The sequence below is a fragment of the Carcharhinus amblyrhynchos genome, unplaced genomic scaffold, assembly GCF_965287045.1.
Source record: "Carcharhinus amblyrhynchos unplaced genomic scaffold, sCarAmb.v2.hapA scaffold_92, whole genome shotgun sequence".
Taxonomy (NCBI): domain Eukaryota; kingdom Metazoa; phylum Chordata; class Chondrichthyes; order Carcharhiniformes; family Carcharhinidae; genus Carcharhinus; species Carcharhinus amblyrhynchos.
In genome coordinates, this window is record NW_027649832.1 from 230,309 (window position 1) to 253,288 (window position 22,980).

Genomic DNA, 22,980 nt, shown 5'->3' on the forward strand with positions numbered 1-22,980 from the left:
ATATTAGTGTGTGATAGAATGCCATTAAATTTATTAGGAAGAGATGCAATCTTAGGTTTAGGACTAAAATTAGAATGTACAGAACAAGGAATTGATTTGATGGGAGTGTATTTACTTGGAGTACCAGGAAAGGAAGGGGTTAATGTGTACTGGTTGGGAGACATAGAGGAGCAAGTTAAAAAACAGGTATGGGAAGTTTGGGGGGAGCTGATAGATACTTGGGTTCCACAGGCCGAATGGCCAAGGACAGAGCTACACAGCACAATGATATTTGATGAAGAACAGAAACCCGAGATACAGGAGAAATGGGAAAAGGAGGCAGGACGAGAACAAGAGATAAGGTCAGAAAGTATTTTAATTGGACCGGAGGGAGCAGCCCTCACGGTTGTGAGGGATGAATGGGTTAATAAATGGTTCTCTGTACCTGGAGCAGAACCACATGTTACACTGAAAGTGAATCCGGGACACAGATCAAAAGACCTAGGACCAATGGTGCTGAGAGCACAAGAATTAGAATTTGTTCAGACAGAAAACGTAGATATTTGGACGTCCAGTAATGGACAAATGTTGAAGATAATCTTGGATGTTAAAATGATCGGGAAGCCAAAACAGGTAAAAATAGGGGCAGAGATTGAGAAGCAGGAGCAGGAGTGGAGAAAGAGCTTAGAAAAGGATTTGAATTCCATCCCACAGGAGCTATGGTCCAGACAGGACACGGATGTGGGAAGGGTTAAAAACGCTAATCCAGTGGAGGTTAGACTAAAGACCGGACGACAAGGACCTTACAGACCACAGTATCCGATTAAGGCAGAAGCAATTGAGGGAATTAGAGGAACAATTAGGGGACTGATAGAAGCAGGGGTATTAAAGGAAACTCGGAGCAAGTGTAACACACCACTGCTACCGGTAAAAAAGGCTGATGGGGAAAAATGGAGATTGGTGCATGACTTGAGGGCAGTAAATGAGGTAGTGGAGGACATGCCAGTAGAGGTTCCCAACCCCTACACCCTGTTGACTAATATACCGCCTGAAAGCAGATGGTTCACTGTAGTAGACCTATGCTCAGCATTTTTTTAGCGTGCCGCTAGCCCAAGAAAGCCAGTATCTCTTTGCATTTACGTTTGAAGGGAAACAATACACGTATAACAGGATGCCCCAAGGATTCAAGCATTCCCCACATGCATTCAACCAGGTGTTGAGGGCAGATTTAGAGGGGATACAGTTGGAGGGAACATTGATACAGTATGTGGATGATTTATTATTATGCGCAGAGACAAGAGAGCAATGCAGGAAGGACAGTTTAAAACTATTGGAAAGGTTAGCAGAAGGGGGTCACAAAGTATCCAGGAAAAAGCTGCAGTTGTGCCAGGAAAAAGTAGAATATTTGGGGAGAGAGATATCAGCAGGGCAAAAGGGGATAGCTTCACAGCAAATAGAAGCAGTACTAAAAGTTCCGAAACCACAGACGGTGGGGCAAATGATGACATTTTTGGGAATGACGGGATTCAGTTCAGAATGGGTTGAAAGTTATGCAGAAAAAACACAGGCACTACGGAAAATAATGAAAGAGGCGGGATGTGAAGAGTTAAAAGCCAAACTAAAATGGGACAAAGATGCTTCAGAAGCATTTGAGAATATAAAGAAAGAAATGGCACAGGCACCAGCATTGGCTTTACCAACCTATGACAAACCTTTTGACTTATTTGTGAGTAACAGAGAAGCAGGGTTTGCTACAGCAGTGTTAATGCAGGAGAATTGCAAGGGCAGACGAAGGCAGGCTGTAGCATATTACAGCACCAAGCTAGACGACGTAGCAATGGGGTATCCTCCTTGCTATCAAGGTCTGGCAGCAGCTTGGTGGGCATACGAAAAGGCAGCCACAGTCACAATGGGGTATGGAATTGGCTGGACAATATGTTAGGGAGATGGGGGGCCTGGTTTGCTAAAGCTGGAGTTGTGACAGCCATGACAATAACCGTCCTGGGATTAATATTTTGCTGTTTTTTACCTGTCTTGAGATCTCTCCTTGCCAGATTGGCAGTGCGACAAATGGTGACACAAGTGACAAGCAACCCACGTTTGGGAGGGACAACTAAGGAATGGGGAAACATTGAACTGCCCCCGCTGGATGAATTCACAATGACCCTGGTCGAAATTGAAACCTGTCAGTTTGCGAAATAGCTGCACTAGTGGAGGATTGTTCTACAACCTCACCGATGCCTACGGAGACCAAGAGACTTAGTCTGTACACAGGAATCAGTCTTTTTCCCTTCCCTAGACAAGGATGGGAAGGTTTTTGGCTGATGACTGTTAGGGGCAGGCAATCTGGGGGAGCAACCTAAAAATCAGGACTTTTGCTAGACAAGCCATGATAAGACTAGAATGGGGACATTGATCCCTGGCCAAAGTACTTGGCTCCCCCACGTTGCCTACAAGTGTGATTAAATATGTGCATGTGAACAGGGTCAAACAAGGGGGACTATCTGAGCTGGCCTTGGTAATTGGGATGAGACTAGGGGATAGTCTCAAAGGGGGGATATGTAAGGAAATTTGTACTCAGTATGTAAGCATGTTTGTACTCAGAGAATTTGTACTGAATAATTGTACCTAAACTGGGTATGAAATATGGAATCACGGATAGTATTAGAGTGTCTTCCTGAAATAGATTTAGGATGGGTGATAGGATGGGACTAGTAGGTTACTTCACATAATCAAGTATAGCTGATGAAATCAGTGCATGCGACCCAATGAAAGTAAACAGCAGTCACTTGGGGAGACAATGGGTACTATACAGCTGTCCAGCTTAATATATGATCGTAACAAGCAGGAAAGAATAAAGTGAGCATGTTTTTCTTCACATTCGGCCTAAGTCAGCTAAACCACTATTGTTGTACAAGCAGAGTCGTAAAGATAAGGGCAAAGGATGTAACTACCATGGTTTCGAGAGGAAAAGAGACATAACAATGGGTGACCAATCTCAAGCAAGGTAAATAAGGGGTCAGTACAGAAACAATGGTGGCTAAACGAGGTCGCATTGTAAAAGCGAGATAAGAATCTTGAGATATGGAGCTGAAATGTGCATAAAAAGACTGTAAGCCGAGGGCTCTGTGGTGTGTTCCGGACCTCCCGGCTTTATTTCTCTTGTACTGGAAATAAAGTCTATTGCTTGGAAGATTACAACTCAGACTCTCTGTTTCAATCGGGTTAAATAAGTTGTCGTCTTGGGGAACCACGACATTTGTAAATAGAACTCCCAATCGCCTGATGAAGGGGCAGCGCTCTGAAAGCTGGTGCTGCCAAATAAACTTGTTGGACTTTAAGCTGGGGTGTTGTGAGACTCCTTACTGTGCTTCTCAGTATACCAACCCAGCAGGTTGGGGGGATCAGTAACCAGACATTGACCCCGCCCTCCCTGCCGCGAGCCCCGCCCCTCATTGACGCAAGCCCCTCCCCTCCATGTCGCAAGCCTCGTCCCCTGTAGACACGCCCCGCCCCTTTTTGGCGCAAGCCCCACCCCTTGATTCAAACCCTGCCCATTCATGACTCATGTCCCGCCGCTCCCTGCCTGCAAGCCCCGCCCCTCTTTGCCACAAGCCTGCGCCGCAGCCTGCTGTGCCCCGCCCCCTTGCCGCAAGCCCCGCTCCTCTCTGTGACGTTCCCGCCCCCATCAATCGCATGTCTCGCCCCTCCCAGCCGCTTGTCGCCACAATCCCGCCCCTCCCTGAACGAGCCCCGCCCCTCCCTGCGCAAGCCCCACCCTCCCTGGCGCAAGCCCCCGCCCCTCCCGGCGCAAGCCCCGCCCCGCGTATGCGTGCGCACAGCGCGAAGCTTCGGTTGAAGTTGGGGCCTTGCTCAGGCTTTGTGTTTGCGCCAAGCGGAGGCCGCAGCAGAGAGTTAAATAAAACCAACCGCATCCATGTCTCAGCACCGAGAGGCTGGAGAATGAGAGTCAGTAGCTATATCTGTAAAGAAATGAGGGGATATATCAGTGTGTGAGTGTCAGTAATTATGTTTGCATTGTGTCTATAAAGATATGAGGGGATAAATCAGTGTGTGTGACTGTCAGCAACTATATCTGTTTATATTTTATTTATTAATATATGAAGAGATAAATCAGTGCGAGAGTCAGTGACTGTTTATATTGTGTCTATAAAGATATGAGGGGATACATCGGTGAGAGAGACTGATTTATTATTGTCACATGTATTAACACAGTGAAAAATATTGTTTCTTGCCTGCCATACAGACAAAGCATACCGTTCATAGAGAAGGAAAGAAGAGAGTGCAGAATGTAGTGTTACAGTCATAGCTAGGGTGTAGAGAAAAATCAACTTAATGCCAGGTAGGTCCATTCAAAAGTCTGACGGCAGCAGGGAAGAAGCTGTTCTTGAGTCGGTTGGTACGTGACCACAAATTTTTGTATCTTTTTCCCAAAGGAAGAAGGTGGAAGAGAGAATGTCCGGGGTGCGTGGGGTCCTTAATTATGCTGGCTGCTTTGCCGAGGCAGCAGGAAGCGTAGACAGGGTCAATGGGTGGGAGGCTGGTTTGCGTGATGGATTGGGCTACATGCATGAAAGTTTGTAATTTCTTGTGGCCTCGGGCAGAGCAGGAGCCATACCAAGCTGTGGTACAACCAGAAAGAATGCTTTCTATGGCGCATCTGTAAAAGTTGGTGAGAGTCATAGCTGACATGCCAAATTTCCTTCGCCTTCTGAGTTACAATCTATCTGCTTATATTGTGTTTCTAGAGATAATGAGGGATATATCACTAGCTATATGAGACCCGAAGATATAGGAGCAGAATTAGGCCATCTGACTGTAAAAGTTTCAATGGATATGTAAAAGAGAAAAAGATTGACAAAAATAAGAGAATTCACAATAAAGAAGTGGCTGGGGAATTAAATTCATGCTTTATTCATGTTTTCCTTTTATAAAGATGAAGCAATGTACCAAAAGTGCTGGGAGAAGTAAGTTTTAGTGAGGAGCTGAAGGAAATCAGCAACAGTAGAGAAATGGTTTTGCGGAAATTGATAGGATTGAAGATGGATAAATCTCCAGGCCCTGATAATTTTTATCCCAGAGTACTTATGGAAGTAGCCCTATAAATAGTAGATCCATTACTGGTTATTTTCCAAAATCTTTTGGATTCTGGACTGGTTCCTACAGATTGGAGGGTAGTTAATGTAGGCCTGCTATTCAAAAAGGAAGATAGAGAGGAAACGGGAAACTATTGACCCGTGAGCCTAATGTCGGTACTGGAGAAGTTGCTGGTGTCTAATGTTAAGGATTTCATAACTCGGCATTTGGAAGGCAGTGATCAGACAAAGTCAGCACAGATTTACAAAAGGTAAATTAAGTTTGACGAATCTATCCTTTGAGGATTCTCAAACTAGTAGAGTTGACTGAGGAGAACCAGTGGATGTATTTTATTTTGACTTCCATATGCTTTCGACAAGGTCTCACTTAACATACTTCTTGGTAAAGTTAAAGCACGTGGGATTGCAGGTAATGTCTTAAGATGGATAGAAAGCTGGTTAGCAGATAAGAAGCAAAGAGTTGGCATAATGGGTCTTTTTCTGATTGGCAGCCAGTGACTAGTCGGGTTCTGCAGGGATCCCAACTAGGATGCCAACTGTTCACATTATATGTTAATGATTTGGAAGAGTCAACTGAATGTATTATCTCCAAATTTGCAGATGATACAAAGTTGGGTGGGAGGGTAAGCTGTGAGAAGGCTGCAGGATCTTCAGTGTGATTTGGACAGGCTGTGTGTGTGGGTCTGTGTATGGCAGATGCAGTATAATATTGATAAATGTAAGATTATCCAATTTGGTAGCAATAATAGGAAGGCAGCTTAATACTTGAATGGGTGTAAATCTCAACGAGACCTTGTAGTCTTTGTCGTTGCTGAAAGTGAATGCGCAGGTGTAGCAGGCAGTAAAGAAGGCACTATGGCATGTTTGCCTTCATAGCAAGAGGACTTGAGTATAGGGATAAGGGGATGTTTTGCTTCAACGGGTGTTGGTGAGGCGACACGTAACATTGTGTGCAGTTTTGGTGTCCTTATGTGAGGAAGGATGTCCTTGTTATAGAGGCAGTGCAGAGAAGGTTTACTAGGCTGATTCCTGGGATGGCAGGTCTGTCGTATGAGGAGAGACTAAATTGGTTAGGATTTTATTCACTGGAGGTTAGAAGAGTGAGAGAGGCTCTCGTAGAAACTTATAAAATTCTAACAGGATTAGACAGGGTAGATTTAGAAAGGATGTTTCTGATGGTGGGGGAGTCCACCATCAGGGGTCATAGATTGAGGATAAGGGATAAACCTTTTAGAACTGAGGTGAAGAGCAAGTTCTTCACCCAGAGAGTGGTGAATGTGCGGAATTCACTACCGCAGAATGTAGTTGAGGTCAAAACATTGTCTGATTTCAAGAAAAAAATTAAATGTGGTTCTAGGTACTAAAGGGATCAAGGGCTATGGCGGGGAGGGGAGGAATCAGGATATTGAATTCGATGATCAGCCTTGACCAAATGAATGGCAGAGCAGGTTCGAAGGGTTGAATGGCCTGTTCCTGCTTCAAGTTTCTATGTTTCTGTTTGCTCATCAAGTCTACTCCACCATTCAATCATGACCAATAGGTTTCAGAACCCTGTTCTCCCGCCGCTTCCCTGTAACCTTTGATCCCCTTACCAATCAAGAACCTAGCTATCTACAAGTGTATATTGTGTTTATAAAGATATGAGGTTATATGTGTGTGAATTAGTAACTATCTGTTTATATTGTGTACGAAAAGAGATGAGGGGATTTATCAGTGTGTGAGGCAGTTGGCAACTCTATTGTATTGTGTTTAAACGGAGATGTGGTTGGGGAGAGATAGAAAGAGGGAGAGGGGTGTTTTGGGGGAGAGAGAGAGAGAAAGATGGGATGTGAAACGGATGGCAAGGGTGACGAGATGGCGGAGGGAGAGAGCAAGACGGTGAGAAGAGGGACAGAGAGGAGGAGATGGGCATTGGGAAAGGAGGGGGGAGGAGACAGGTGGGTGGGGGAGCAAGGGGGTTGGTAAGGAAAAGTCAGTGAGGAATTGAGAGGAGGAGATAAGGGTGGTGGAGAGAGGGACAGAAGGAGGGGGTATTGAGGGAGGGACAGGAGGAGGAGAGGTTGAGGGAGGGAGACACAGGAGGAGGAGGGATGAGGATTGGAGAGAGAAAGAAGAGGAAGGGAAGGAGAATGGGGAGAGGGGGGAGAGATGAGAAGGGGTGAGGTGGTTGGGGGAGAAGATATGGGGTGATTGAGGAGGGAAAGAGAGGGACGGCTTCGATAAGAGGGGGAGAGAGAGTTGGAGGGAGTGACGAGAGAGAGGTGGTGTAGGGAGCAGAGAGATGGGGGAACTGAACAGGAGAGACAAAGCAGGGGGTGAGAGACAGGTGTTGGGGAGGTGATGAGAGAGACTTGGGTTGGTGGAGGGGGTGGTAAGAGAGACATGAATTGGTGGGGGGGGGGGGCAGTGAGAGAGACACGGGTTGTTTGGGGGGTTGACAAGAGAGACAGGTTAGGTCGGGGTGGCGAGAGAGACGGGTTGGGTGGGAGGGATGGTGAGACAGGTGTTGTTGAGGGGGGAAGGGCAATGAGAGAAGGAAAAAGTGAAGTAGATGAAGAGGTTGGCATTTGGTGATGAGGAAGGGTGTTGGAGGGTGGAGGGAGAGATTCGTGTGTGGTACCTGTCACACAGATGAATTATGAGCTATACTAAATCACAGCATGAGTTGCATCTGACTTAACTTTGGGACTGACAACTCATAGAATCCTTATAATGCAGAAGGAGGCCATTCAGCCCATCGAGTCTGCACTGACCACAATCCCACCCAGGCCCAATCCCCATAACCCCAGATACTTACCCTGCTAATCCCCCTAACACTAAGTGGCAATTTAGCTTGACCAATGTTCCTAACCCGCACATCTTTTCACTGTGGGAGGAAACCGGAGCATCTGGAAGAAACCCACGCAGACATGGGTAGAATGTGCAAACTCCACACAGACATTGACCCCCAAGCTGGAATTGAATCCGGGTTCCTAGAGCTATGAGGCAGCAGTGCTTGCCGCTGTGCTGTCCTGAAGAGATCCTGAAGATGAAGAATCATCCAGACTTAACGTTAACTGTGTCCTCTCTGCACCAACCCTGTCAGAACTGCTGAGATTTTCCAGCATTTTCTGTTTTTGTTTCACTTCGGGACTGGCTTGTTTGAAGCTGAGCTATTTGTTCTGCTTTGTGTGTTGTTCAGGTCTGGGAATCCCAACGCTTTGCGACATGATGGAACTAGTAAGGGAAACTCAAGTGTTGATGAGTGAGGAGCCGGGTCCCTCAGAAACCACCAGGGTTGAGCAGCAGGCGAGGAATGTGCAACAAGAGGACTGCTTTCAGTGCTTTGTTTGTGGAAAGGGCTTTCGCTGGGCCTGTCTTTTAAAACGGCACCTACGGGTTCACACTGGGGAGAAGCCCTTTGAGTGTACTGTGTGCAAGAAATGTTTCAGTAAGTCCAGTAACTTGACCAGACACCGGCGATTCCACACTGGAGAGAAACCTTTTGAGTGTGTTGTATGCCAGAAACGGTTCTCCACCTGCAATGACCTCCGCGTTCACCAGCGAATCCACACGGGAGAGAAACCCTTTGAGTGCGTTGTGTGTAAGAAAAGGTTCTACACATCTGGTCATTTAATACGACACCAGCGAACTCACAGTGGCTAGAAACCATTTGAATGATTGTGTGCCAACTCCCACCTTTTGGACAGCCGGTGCAGTATTCCCACCGCAACAGAGCTGCTCAAATGAAAAGACTGGGCCAGAGATTTGTTGCTAAAATAACAGTGAGGCTCAGCTGTGTCAGTGCTACAGCCATTTCAGATCAGGGCAAATGGGCAGTGAGGAGCACAGAAATCAAGGACTTGTTTATGACCGGCACTACAGTGTTAGCTTTATGAAAACAGCATCTCACTAACCTGCTCTTCCTCAGCAAAATGTGTTGGAATGGTGCACTCCTTTTGCTGTATATGTATTGAGCGAATGAGCGAAACTCATCACAAAGTTAAATGTTATCCATTGGAGACTTGTACTGAAGAACAACGTGATTATTTTCTGCCAGTCAGCCTCTGGCACTGCAAATGAGTTATTGCAAACATGAAATCTCATTCAGTCAGCTTTTAATTGTTGTTGGAGATTTTAAAATCACACCTAATTTAAAGTTGCACCATTTTTTCACGTTTTTGTTGTGAACCCATTTGTATCTTTCTCTCGGATTTCGGTTGCCGTGGCAGTCGTATCAGGAATGGGAATGCTGTGAAAATAAAGTTTCTGGATGGTGTGTCAGGCTCCTGAAACCTCCAGGAATTTTCAAAGTGAGAGCGAGTGGAAAGGAGTCAAGTACTTGTGTCAAGTTAAGCCCCCTGAAGAAATTGTTAATAAGCTGGGGAAGGCCAGAAGGCTATTTTCAAATTGTAAATGCCTTCTTTCAATGTCTGGTGCTTATTCATGCAGACCTGGGGGGGTTCAATGTGGGCAGGAATTAATTTTGTTATATGAAAAATAATGAAACTTGATCTTGTGCTAACCTTAGTTAGGCCTCATTTAGAATATTGTGTACAATTCTGGTTGCCACACTATCAGAAGGACGTGGATGCTTTGGAGAGGGTACAGAAGAGGGTGTTGCCTGATCTGGAGGGTATTAGCTATAAGGAGAGGTTGGATAAATTTGGTTCGTTCTCACCGGAATGACATCGGTTGAGGGGTAACCTGATTAAGATTTGTAAGATTATGAATGGCATGGAAAGGGTGGTTAGTCAGCCCTATCCTAGGGCAGAAAAGTCAAGTACTAGGGGACATGGGTTTAAGGTGCGTGGGGAAAAGTATAGAGGAGATGTGCGAGACAAGTTTTTTACACAGAGGATAGTGAATGTCTGGAATGCATTGCCTGAGGAGCTGGTGGGAGCAGATATGATGGTGGCATTTAAGGGGCAACTAAACGAATACATGAATAGGATGGGAATGGAAGGATACGGACCCTGTAAGTGCATACGGTTTTAGTTTAGGCAGGCATCATAATCGGTGCAGGCTTGGAGGGCCCTGTTCCTGTGCTATACTTTTCTTCATTCTTTAATCATGTGCATTACCTCTCAGATAACTCTGTCTGTCTGCTGGCCCTCAGTGCTGCTGCCTTTGCCACTTGACGGTCCACATGCAGCTCCCATCTTCTGGTAATGCCTGGCACTGATTGGGTGTTGAGCTTACTGCTGACCCATTTAGGGTACTTGCGTTTAAAGGTCACATGATATGTGCACCAGTGCTGCAAGGTCAGAACCTGGAAATGATCTTGGGGCTGGCATCTGACCTCAATTTGACAATTAAGCCCTTTATTCTGAACATGGATTATGGTAGAATTTACATTTGAATTTACACTTCCAAGTTGGTTCCTGCACTGTTAATTTCTCCATCCTTCAATCTAGCTAGGGTGAGATTCCGTTGCTTACCCTGTTCACTCTTCCTCTCAAGTTACTGATATCCACTCACACGTCAGCAACTAGCCAATTAAGCAAATCCGAAAAACTAAGCTTACGATGATCAGACTAACTAGTGTAACAGGATTAACTCCAATGGCAAATTGGGGCCAGTTGTCTCCTTATCCTGCAATGTTTTGGCATATGAAGTTCAAAGTTTATTTATTAGTGTCACAAGTAGGCTTACATTAACATGGCAGTGAAGTTACTATGAAAATCCAAAGAGAAGTTACTTGGCTGTTGAGATTAATTGTATCACATATTGCTGAACATCAATGCTTCACCAACCATTGTAATGAAACCTGTATGCACTGACCACCCATGAGTTGAAGTTCACAGAAGTCTTGGCAGCATTGATCACAGGACAGTCCGGGCAGGCATGGATTACTGGATAGTCTGAAAGACGTGCTGGTTAAGTGCATTGGCCATGTTAAATTTTCCCTCAGTGTTGCCAACAGGCACCGGAGTGTGACAGTGAAGGGATTTTCAGAGTAACTTCATTGCAGTGTTAATGTAAGCTTACTTGTGACACTAAAACTTATAATCCAGGCAGGCATTGATCACCAGATAGTCCAGGCATTGATCACAAGATGGTCTGGGGGGTGGTTGATCACCGGATGCTTTGGGCAGGGCCGATCACCGGATGGTCCCTCTTCCCCTGTGTCGCTGCCGGCTCTGCCTCTCTTCCCATTAACGTGACACTCGTTTGAAAACTCCGACTCTCTTTTTCATTGCAGTCAATGACATGTATCACCACTGATGGCCTCAGTCAGTAACCAGAAACATCTGCAAAATATTGGTAATAGTCACTGAACCTCCCAGGAAGGTGTTTCGGTTTGGGTTCGACTGTCCTACTGCACGGGGTCATAAAACCAGGATGGGTCAATATCACCCATTGAAAAGCAATGGACAAAATGAATAAGGTGAGAAGGGAAATCCCAAGACTAGTAATGTCCTCGCTACTTTTTCTTACTGTTATTTGCTGTGAATTCTAAGGGTCACCCAGTTACTGGTATTTACATAACTTTCCATATTCCAGTGAATACAAGTCTTGTTAAGGATGTTTTGATTGAAGTATTTTTGGAAGGAATTGGTAATGGTAGAAAAGTTTTCTGCTGGTGGGTGGGTTTTCTGCTGGTGGGTGGGTAGGGTCATTCAGGAACGTTTCTTTGTTCAGAGGTTGGTCAGAGTTTAGAATCTTTAAATCTGAGATTGTGTTTTTTCCTGCTGGTCAAGTATATAATGAGTATGGAGTCACAGCAGGGAATGAATTCAGATACGAATCAGCCACAATCTTGTCCAAATGCAAAATGGGCTCAAGAGTTGAATGGCCTCCTCCTGTCCCAATGCCACAAGGCGGCGATTTTTGTTTTAAATTCCTTGTTTTCACCCTATTTCAGATTCAAATCTTTGTAGGCAAGATTATCTTTCTTTTGGAGGGTTTTCACGTTCTCTGCTGTGAAGAATTCTCAGAAACCCAGCATAGTGAGGCAGAAGATATTTCAGTTCTCACCTGCTGGTTCCATGGGACCCTTGTATTTGAAAGTTGCAGAGTGACACTCCACGAGACCTTGGCGGACCAGTAAGTCAATCAAACAATAAAGAAACAATACCAATCACTGGCCGCCCTTAGCTATTCATAAAATCAATGGTGTGTAGTTCTGCAAAGGATTAGCCAGATTGGAATTCAGTGGAACTGAAATGTTTTGAAATATTGAAAGCTGTCAGTTGGGTACGTAAATGAATAAATTGCCTGCATATTTGAATTGAGTGGATCGGCTTCTTCCTATATTCCAGCACTGCTCCAGCCCTTAGTTAAAAAAGGGGAAAGACTTCTATTTCTGTATAAGATCATGATGTGGAGATGTCGGTGTTGGACTGAGGTGGGTACAGTAGGAAGTCTCACAACACTAGGTTAAAGTCCCAATAGGTTTATTTGATCTGAGGTTTTGGAGCGTTGTTCCTTCATTGAACAGTGCTCTGAAAGCTTGAAATAAACCTGTTGCGACTTTAGCCTGGTGTTGAGACTTCTTACTGTGTATAAGATCAGGGCGAGCAATGTTGCTGGAGGAGACTGAACAAGAGAGTAAGTAGGCAGCGAGTACAAGCTGGATGGAATTAGCTATCAGTAGATGCAAGATATGGTAGAAGTTGCACACAGACCATCTGACAGTGATATAGTATCAGGAGGTGCAAAATGGAGAAGCTTCTAGCAAAAGCAATCTTGTTGATCGTCATTGGGAGATTTTAATCTTTTCTTTGACCGGGGGTTCAAAGCAGCTCAAATTCTAAATGCAGCAGATGGCTGATGTATATTTTTAGTAGCTTTCTGGAACAATTTGTTCTTGGACCAATGAGGAGACAGGTTATCTCAGTGTCAAGGGATTCAGATCTCGCAGTCTTGCACTATATTTTTTTATTGAATACGTATACATACCCCAGTGGCTAATTTTTAAAAAGCTGGACAATAGCCATTTTAAAAATTGTTGAAGATCTGTCTATGTGTGACCCCCCAAGCTAATGTGATAGTACTGTAAAACTCTCATCTCATTCTATCTGAAGAAACACTAATGAACCTTTGGGCTGCAGAAACTAAATTCAAAGGGAATTGTACAAAGACTATCTGCATTTCATAAGCCCACTCAAGCCTATCCATCTGCTAGGAAAAAGGACCCTGTAACCTTCTTTTCAAGTCGTAATGGGTGGAACATTTAACCATCTTGGAACCCAGATGGAGATTGCACAGACTTTGTTGAAGACACTGAAGCAATGGGAGTCATGTGTCATGGAATTCTGTAGCTTGTATAACCAGTGATGTTGCTCTGCTACACTGAAACAACTTGGTCTGATATCACCCAGTAGCAGAAGAGAAAAGTGGCTCTGTTAGGGCTGAATGTCTGTTTCTACTGGAACTTCTCAATAATTTATTACAAGACGGGTATATCCCTATGTGTCTATCTCATTGTGGAAAGCAACTCGGTTGGAAAAGTAAATTGTCCAGCATCAGTTTTCAACCTGCCAGCCTCTGTGAAGGAATATGCCATTGGACTTTGATTCTGGACTCTGAATGCATGTTAAACAGTAATTATTTTCTCTAGGATCCTTGCCCTGTAAGTCTTTTTCTGCTCTTTTACTGTATGTGGTAACCCCCACTCCTCCCCCACACATTTTGAAATTTTGCTCAATAAATTAACCCTCCAAATTCATCTTATGTTGAGTTTGCTGTGGGGCTATTAATAGAAAATTGGATCATGCCAAAACTGGGACCCATACTGTCCCTTTTTGTGATGGGTGATGAGACGAACAATCGGAGCTCTTTGGATTAATCCCCCACCCCTTTCTGATGTTGGTAACAGATTTAGTAATGGAAACAATGAACATAATTTGTTTTGATAAGTTTACAACCCTGCTCTCCTTCCAAACTTAAGGAAGGCGGATTTTGACGGTGTGTGATACAAGCTGTCCATAATACGCTGCCCCAGTTAAACCAATGAAATAGTGTGCAGTGTTCAACAAAAAGTTGGAGCAACACAGAGCCGTCACACCAACCTTGAGCCGTGGGCTGCCGACAAGGTAAAAAGCAGTACCAAGCTTAAATAAAGTCTCTCTTTGAAATGTAGAAATGCTGAAAATCTAATAGCATTAGACTTATAAAGAACAATGAAGGGATTATTAAGGAATATGAAAAAACCTGAAGATAGCAGCAGAAGTAGTGGCTAAATCTGAGTGGGGCAGTGTGACTGATAGAGCGGGAGAGAGGCAATAGTTGATAATCAGAGCAAGGAGAAAATCACAGACCTTCCACTATGTTTTTCCGAAAAGCAGGGAATGATGGCAGGAGACAGCAAGTAATGTCAACCAATGTTTCCAATAAGCCCTGATAAGTTTGCCTTGATGCGGTTCATACTGTACCCTACACGGTCTGTATTCCATTCTACGAGTTCCTCTGTCTCCTTCACATTTATTCTGATGATGGAATCATCCGGCCACAGCCTTTCAGACTTGATGTCTTCTCAGCCATGGATTATTTCCCCCCATGATGGTTGACGTGGCCCTTGACCGTACGTGCAGCATATCCCACTCTAAAGCTCTCACTCTTTCCTCCGTTCCTAGAATCACAATGTAGTGTTTCCCCCTGTCCCGTTTCCTCCTCTTGTCAGAGATCCTTGGATACCAGCAACCTTAGGCACACTTAGCTGACACTTGAGACAGACTGCGCTGGTTGCCATGCATCCAATGCAAGATTTAATTACTTGTGCACCAGGAGAATTCCACCCTCCACTAAAATGGCTGGAGTGGTTCCGAAATTACAGAAATGCAACTTGACAGTTATAGTCAACTACAGCAAATGGGGACAAGAAATTTTTCACACCTTTCGTTGACATACATATTTGCCAATTAAATCCTGGCTTTTCGCTCTTTCTCATTCGATGAAAAGTTAACTTCTGCTAATTCTTCATTTGCACAGCATATCCCCATATTTCACCTTTGGTATTTGTTATGGAAAAATGCGGTTTTGCTCATCCTCTGGTGAAGGTCAAAAAGCAGAATGTTATGAGCCCTATGTAAAAGCAGGTTATCCTGAAAGCAGAGAGACTGCCTTGAAGGTTTGCAATTGATAACATTCTCACAAGCTGTTACAGAGAAGGCATAATTTTTTTTAATTTGAGTATTTTAACTTCCACACTTACTCTCATCTTCCAATCCACCAGCCTCAATTTAACCAATCATTCAACACCTGCTTCTACCAAGCGGTGCTGATTGCCACCAAACTGGTATTCTCTTGGCCTCACCTTTCAGCATTTCAATGGGTTGGTCCCCTCTGGTGTCCTTTCTAGTTGCCCCTTTCATAGAACCTTCCCATGCAGACACAGATATAACTCTTGCCCTGCCACCACCTCCCTCCTCACCATCTTCAATCTCGAACACTTTTTTCCAGCCGAGTCCGCTGTTTTCACAGTGCAGTGTGGTTCCCTCTATGCTGAGACCATTCAGTCTACATGTTTTTCAAACCACTCCCTCTAAAATATACACCTTGCTACAGACAGCTGAGAGACGAAGATGAGGAAGTGGATCCCATGACCAGCGTTCCCTGTTCATAAGCTGGCAGCTGTGATATGTTGCTTGCAATTCTTGCAACATGTAGAAAGATCAGGGCACATCTGCATCTTTTTTGAGGGGGTGGGGGAGGGTGGTGGTGGTGTGCACATGTACAGGGAGATACCTCCGGTTGTTTGAAATCAGCCTTAAGGATAACAATCTCCAGGTTAGGCCTAGTGCCAAGTGAGTGCAGGTCAAAACATTGGGAAAATCATCAATGCATGGCTGGATATAATACAAGAAGGAGGGCCTCAGACTGTTGGGACAATGGGACTATTCTGGGACACAGCCATCTATTCAAAAGGGACATATTGCACCTCAACAGGACCAGGGTAATGTCCTTGTGCAGGGATTAACTTGCATGGTTGGGAGGATCTAAGTTAAATTGGGAAGTGAATGGGCACTAGCAGCTAGAAATAAAAAAAGGAACGAGGTACATAAAGTGACAGTGCTGAAGAAGGAAATAGTACCATGTTGGATAGGACTTTGTATGAGGAGTACAATGGCAGGATACAAAGCATAGATTGAACTACTAACAATTTTTTTTTAGTTTATTAGTGTCAGAAGTAGGATTACATTAACTGCAATGAAGTTACTGTGAAAATTCCCTAGTTGTCTCTCTGCAGCATCTGTTTGGTTATACTGAGGGAGAATTTAGCATGGTCAATGCATCTAACCAGCAAGTCTTTGGACTGTGGGAGGAAACCAGAGCATCCCATGCAGACATGGGGAGAATGCCTGTGTGGAGTCTGCACAATGACTCCAGCCGGGAATCGAACCTGGGTCCTTGACGCTGTGAGGCAGCATTTCTAATCACTGTGCCGCTCCCTGTGTGGGACTCTGAAGTATAGTGATAATGGCAATGTGCCTTTTAAAATGGTGAGGACTGGAATTTAATTTTCAAAGTTATAATGTGTGCAGAAAAGAGAGGGGAAGGAAAACTAGTATGATGGGGGTGGGAACCAGAGCAGTCGGTCGGCAGGAGAAAAAAACTGAGGGAGATCTCCAGACTAAGCCCAGTAAGATTAAGAAGAGGAGCAGACAGGGAGTAGTTGTTGAACAAAGCGGGACTGGTGACCTGAAGTGCATTTGTTTCAATGTGACAAGTATAACAGGTAAGACAGATGAACTTAGAGCTTGGAATAATACCTGGAAATATGACGTTGCTATTACAGAGACTAGTTGAAAGAGGCTTGTCTGAAACGCTCCCAGTTTCATGTCCACCCAACACTTAGAATCAAAATGGTAAAATAGGGCCCAATATTGTAATATCCTAGCTATATTAGGAGTTACTGCTTTTACACAAAGAAAAGCTGTGGTCTGTACGCACAGATTCAAACAGCAACATAACTGGCTTTATTGAGGAGCTGCTCTCTCTGCATTGCAGAGTACAAAACTGAAAGTAAAAGAGCGGCTGGAACGCACACCGAAAAGACGACACCATCAAATCATGTCATCAGCTCTCAAAGCAACTTGCACTCCTTTATACTATATGTTTGGTTTGTTTTGTTGGAAATACTTTATTTAATGTCTCTGCTGGTTATAAATCTAATTCATGCATCCTCCATTCATTCTTTCTGCTGAAAATCTCTTCATTTCAAAAAATATTTTGTCCCTTTATTTCTCTACTAATTTTTGACTACATCTAAAAACATTTCCACGTAAGACACACAGAATGAAATGAACGGTGACATATTTATTTATAACCAGCAGACTGACACACCCAGAAAACATTTATCAATATCACAATATGGAAACATAGAAACTAGAAGCAGGAGTAGGCCATTTGGCCCGTCGAGCCTGCTCCACTGCCATTCATTATGATCATGGCTGATCATCAGACTCAATACCCTGATCTCCCTTTCTCCTCCCATATCCCTTGATCATTTTAGCCCTGAGAGCTATATCAAATTTCTTCTTGAAATCACAATTTTTTGACCTCAACTACTTTCTGTGGTAGTGAATTCCATACATTCACCACTCTTCGGGTGAAGAAATTTCACTTCAGTTCTAAAAGGTTTATCCCTTATTATCCCCTAGTTCTGGACTCCCCCACCATCAAGAACACTCTTTCTGAATCTATCCTGTCTAACTCTTAGAATTTTTAAAGTTTACATGAGATTCTCCTCTCACTCTTCAAAACTCCAGTGAATATAATCTTAATCGACTTATTCTTATCTCATAAGACATACCTGCCATCCCAGGAATCAGTCTGGTAAACCTTCACTCTACTCCCTCTATAGCAAAGATATCCTTCCTCAGATAAAGACACCAAACTGCACACAATACTCCAGGTGTGGCCTCACCAACACCCTGTACAATTGCAGTAAAACATCCCTATCCCTATATTCAAATCCTCTCGCTATGAAAGCCTACATGCCATTTGTCTTTACTGCTTGCCGTACTTGCATACTTACTTTCAGTGACTGAAGCACAAGGACACCAAAATCTCGCTGGATATCCACCTCTCTCTATTAACCTGCATTCAAGTAATAATCTGCCTTCCTGTTATTCCTACCAAAGTGGATAACCTCAAATTTATCCATATTATACTGCATCTGTCATGCAGATGCCTGTTCACTCAGCCTGTCAAAATCGCACTGAAGCATTTTTGCATCCTCCTCACAGCTCACCCTCCCACTCAACTTTGTATCATGTGCAGATTTGGAGATAATACATTTAAGTTCCCTCTTCTGAATCAATATATAATGTGAACAGTTGGGGTCCTAGCACAAATTCCTGCTGTACCCCACTAGTCACTGCCTGCTAATCAGAAAAGGATCCATTTATGCCAACAATTTGCTTCCTATCTGCTAACCTCCTTTCTATCCATCTCAAGACCTAACCTGCAATCCCATGTGCTTTAATTTTACATAGTGGTCTGTTATGTGAGACCTTCTAGAAAGCCTTCTGGAAGTTTAACTAAACTACATCTACTGATTCTCCTTGGTCAACTTTACTAGTTACATCCTCAAAGAATTAAATAGATTAGCCAAGCATGATTATCAATTATCAACATTAATCATAAATTTTGTGTTTCATAAAAATAATGTACACCTATAAAAATAACGTACATCGAACACACAAAGGCCTGATATCAAAAGCAATATTTTTCCAGCAAAAATAGGAAGTGGTGGTCCAATGGCATTTTCACTCAACTATAATCCAGAGAGACAAGTTAATGCTTATGGAGGTCTGGGTTCAAATCCTCCCATGGCAGATGGTACAATTTGAATTTAATAAAAATCTGGATTTAAAGTTGAATGATGACCGTGGAACCTAATGTTAAAAGGGGCGCAGGAGCAATGGTACCTGGATATATATTTGCAGAGATCATTGCAGATGTCAGGACAGGTGAATAGAGCTGTTTTAAAAAAAAGTGTTATCCTTGAAAACTGGTCATCTGATGCCATGAGCAAAAGCACTCCAAACTCTCAAATTATTGTGCAAGAAGTCCTTCGTTGCACTGTACCAAATTATACGAGGCTTCAACTTTCATTATACGCAGAGTATCTAACCTTGACTTACTTAATTACACATTAAGTAACTAACCTTGACTTACTCCCTTATGCTCACAAGTATTCAAAAGGTATCAAAACTTCACAAAATATCCAGACCCTTGACTTAGACTTAGAGATATTACTCATGATGAGGTGAACTGATCAGATTGCCTGCTGATGGGTTTTGTTCTGATGTCTCTGTGTCCCAGATTTGGGGTCTTGCTGCTCCTTCTACAGTGATTAATTCCAGATTACTTCTGCTGATTTATCCAGGTGTCCTCCTCTTATGTAGATCTTGCTAGCTCTGATCATGCTTCCAGTCACATGCTCAAAGGACAGGCACTAAATAATCAGTGTCGTTCTGGTCACAGATATTGAAGAGTCATGCCCCTGTCAGGAGGTTGTAATTCTCTCAGGAGCATGACACACAAGGTTCTATGTTCAATCACTGTCCATTCAAGGCATAGCAAAGGCCACTGTCTAATCAATTCCTGTGTGTGTTCCATGGCTGTGTATCCTGTTCTTTTCCGCTATCACAGTCCTTAGCTTGACATAGAGTTAGCCCTTTTAACCATCAGACTTTCTGGTGTCTTCACTTTGTTGATGCCTTTGTAAATACCCATCAGGCCACAAAAGCATATATTATTCTGAGCTTTATGAAGGGGACCATAGAGCAGAAGAGCAAGAGGGTTATGTTGAACTTATACAAACACTAATTAGACTTTAGCTGGAATATTATGTGCAGTCTAGGCACCACACTATAGAAAGGATGTGAACGTGCTGAAGAGAGCACAGAAGAAATTTATAGTAATGGTCATAAGGATGAGAAACTTCAGTTATGAGAATAGATTGGAGAGGTTGGGACTGCTCTCCTTGGAGAAAAGATGGCTAAGGGCAGATTTGATGGAAATATTCAAAATCATGAGGGGGCTGGACAGAGTAAACCGGGAGAAACTGTTCCTGCTTATAAATGGATCAAGAGTTAGAGAGCACAGATTTAAAGTGATTTGCAAAAGAAGCAAATGTGATATAAGAAGAAAACATTTTTATTCAGCAAGCGGCAAGGTCCTGGAATGCTCTCTGGATGTGTAGTGGAGGCCGGCTGCATCAAGGCTTTCATCAGGGCATTAGATAAGCACTGTGCTTCACAGCAGCCCTGGCGGAGACCATCCCAGCGCGCTGTACGGCCCTGGCGGAGACCATCCCAGTATGTCTGAGGATGTGGCAAATAAAAACCTTGATGGGACTAACATATGAATTAGCAGGAGGAGTGGACCCCCCAGATTCTTGAGCTTGCTCCAACATTCAATAAATTCATGTCTGACCTGTTTCTGGCTTCAGGTCCATTTTCTGCCTCGGCTGATGGTTGTTGTCACCGTTGTTAGCCAAAAATCTGTCTCCCTGTGTCTTGGCAATAATTAATGATGTGTCCTCTGCCACTCTGGGGAATAGACTTCCAAAGATTCGCAACCCTCCTCTCCGTCTGAAATGGGAGATCCCTAATTTTTAAATGGTATGTTCCCCTCATTCTCATCCTTGGCACCCAGGGATGCATCCTCTCAGCATCCACTGGGTTTGAAAATACACCCTCAATACTGGGGAAATATGGATCTTAATTTACATGAGCTCACTGTAGTGATTACACCAGTCCAATCTTTGGGGAGTTCCAATTCAGTATGGAAACTAAATAATACACAGGGATTTAAATCAGTCTGTTATTTATATTAAAAAAGCATGTTGAAAGATGTTATAACCTCAATCTCCCCACAGGAGTTCACACTGTGAATTTGATAAAGCTTCTGGAGATGGTGCTGATCCAGATCCTGCAACATCAAGAAACATAGCACTTCCAAAGTGAAAGGGATGGAAACATTTTATCTTGTCAGAAAAATTTACTATACCATACTTGTCTTTGTTGGTGTTCATGGTAAGTGAGAATCGATGAAATTGTTGTAGCTGTCTGTGTGAGTTGTTTTCTGTTTTGCTCTGTAATTGATGGAGTCATATGTTGCTTTAGTTGCCACCATTATATAGACAGTTGATCGATGATACTTCATTCAATTCTAATGTTTTTCTATGAGCCTCTGTTTGTAGCTCACTGCAGTGTCATGTTATTTCTGTTAGTGGTGTATTGCATACTGTTGAAATGGACCTCAACGCCGGCAAAGATCTGATAGAAGGTATTAGTGGTGTGATCAGTTCGTGTCAAATCATACTGATTTGTCACTGTAATAACTTTGAAGGTTACTCATTGTGGATTTAAGTTACAAACTGATTATTGTCAACATTTATGTACGTACAAACAGAACTGCAGTACGTGTCTTTTGCTCCCTGACCCCGGATGGATGTCCTTGCACCTGATTAGCTTGACTTCCCACACTGTCTGTCCATAGGGTCTGGCCCGATCATGTTTCATAATTTTCTATGGTTCTATAAGTGCAGGTCAGTGGGACTAGGCAAAAGAACAGTACGGCACAGACAAGAAGGGCCAAAAAGCCTGTTTCTGAGCTGTAATTTTTGATGGTTCTATGGTTCTACGTGGCCAATTAGAGATTGCCCAATGAAAGGGGCCATGCTACTACAGTCACCAAACAGATCAGAGCACAGTTGTCCTATATTACTGTTGATTGTTCTGAACGCGGGTTCACTAACTTGGGGATGGGATATCTGATCCCAGTGGTCACGAATGTTTTTTGTTCATTGTTGGGTGATTGCCTTCAGCAACATGTGCCTCTGTGAGGAGAAACAAACATGATGGAGAACGGTCCGAGGGCAGTAACTAATAACATCAGCAAATTAATAAAATAAGTGCTGGACTGCTTCAGAAAAAAAAACTCTCCTTTTCCTGTGATATTAGGATAGAACAGGTGACCATTAATACTCAGGTTAGAGACATTTGCATAGAAGATGCAGCCCAGTAGCTGCACACTCGACCAAATCATTTTGCTCACTTTATGCCTCCCATGGGCATTCCTTATTCCTACCCACAATGGTACAGTGGTTAACACTGCTGCCTCACAGCACCAGGGACCCGAGTGGCACACTGCAATCGGGGGAGGGAGTATGAGGGGCACACTTCAATCAGGGGGAGGGGGGTGAGAGGGACACTCTGCAATCGGGGGGGAGGGGGTAAGACAGACAGTCTGCAATCAGAGGGAGGGGTGAGAGGGATATTCTGCAATCGAGGGAGAGGGGCTGTGTGTCTATGGAGAGGATCATATGCAATATCCCTGGAGGGGAAGGGGAGCCTGTATCTGTGGTGGAGTGGAGAGAGGTGGGGGCAGGAGAGCTGGCGTTTTGATACTTTCTGAGCACTCCAAGTCCAGCTGCTGGCTTTCAGGCAACTTGGGACCCCACCCCTCCCTTTACTGGTGAGAAACGGATCGAGGGATTTTTTACTGCACACAATGCATAAGATTTGACTGGTGGCCTCGCCAAAAAAGAGATCCGAAAGTCCCCCATTTTCACGCCCATTCTTGTGGAAGGGAATTTTAAATCAGCGATTTGGATTCACAGACAGATGTACTCTTTACAATATAATAGCTAGGGGAGGTTAGATGGTTCTATCTAACGAGTTAATGTTAACAGTTTGCTCATATGTGAATGTAATAATAGTATTAAAATGAAGGGATTTTAATTTTAAAATACATATTGAAGAATTAAATAAATTTTAATCTGTAAAATGTATTGTTCGTCTCAGTAAAAAGTACAGATGCAGCAGAAAGTAATGATAAGGTCAGAAGTTCAGAGCTGGGAATCCATTAGTCAGCAGAGATAAGCATTAAATGTTTCAAGTCTCAGGACATACATTGTGGCATAATTGTCCAGACATGAGAA

At 43.6% G+C, this 22,980-nt stretch overlaps 1 protein-coding gene across 4 annotated transcripts; it reads left to right on the top strand.

The window, feature by feature from the left end:
- Nucleotides 1-3,807: 3,807 nt before the first annotated feature.
- On the top strand, nucleotides 3,808-21,036 carry LOC145338055 (uncharacterized). Of its 4 annotated transcripts, XM_080182839.1 has the most exons (3): nucleotides 3,808-3,948; nucleotides 4,247-4,342; nucleotides 8,278-13,754. In XM_080182839.1, the coding sequence occupies exons 2-3, from the start codon at nucleotides 4,336-4,338 to the stop codon at nucleotides 8,739-8,741; spliced, it is 471 nt and encodes a 156-aa protein (XP_080038965.1). In that variant the 5' UTR covers nucleotides 3,808-3,948; nucleotides 4,247-4,335; the 3' UTR covers nucleotides 8,742-13,754. The 4 variants fall into 4 exon arrangements, 1 of the variants encoding a protein (XP_080038965.1); XR_013885446.1 differs by lacking the exons at nucleotides 4,247-4,342; nucleotides 8,278-13,754 and adding an exon at nucleotides 20,914-21,036 and having other exon boundaries at nucleotides 3,808-3,992; XR_013885444.1 differs by lacking the exon at nucleotides 4,247-4,342 and having other exon boundaries at nucleotides 3,808-3,992.
- Nucleotides 21,037-22,980: the final 1,944 nt, after the last annotated feature.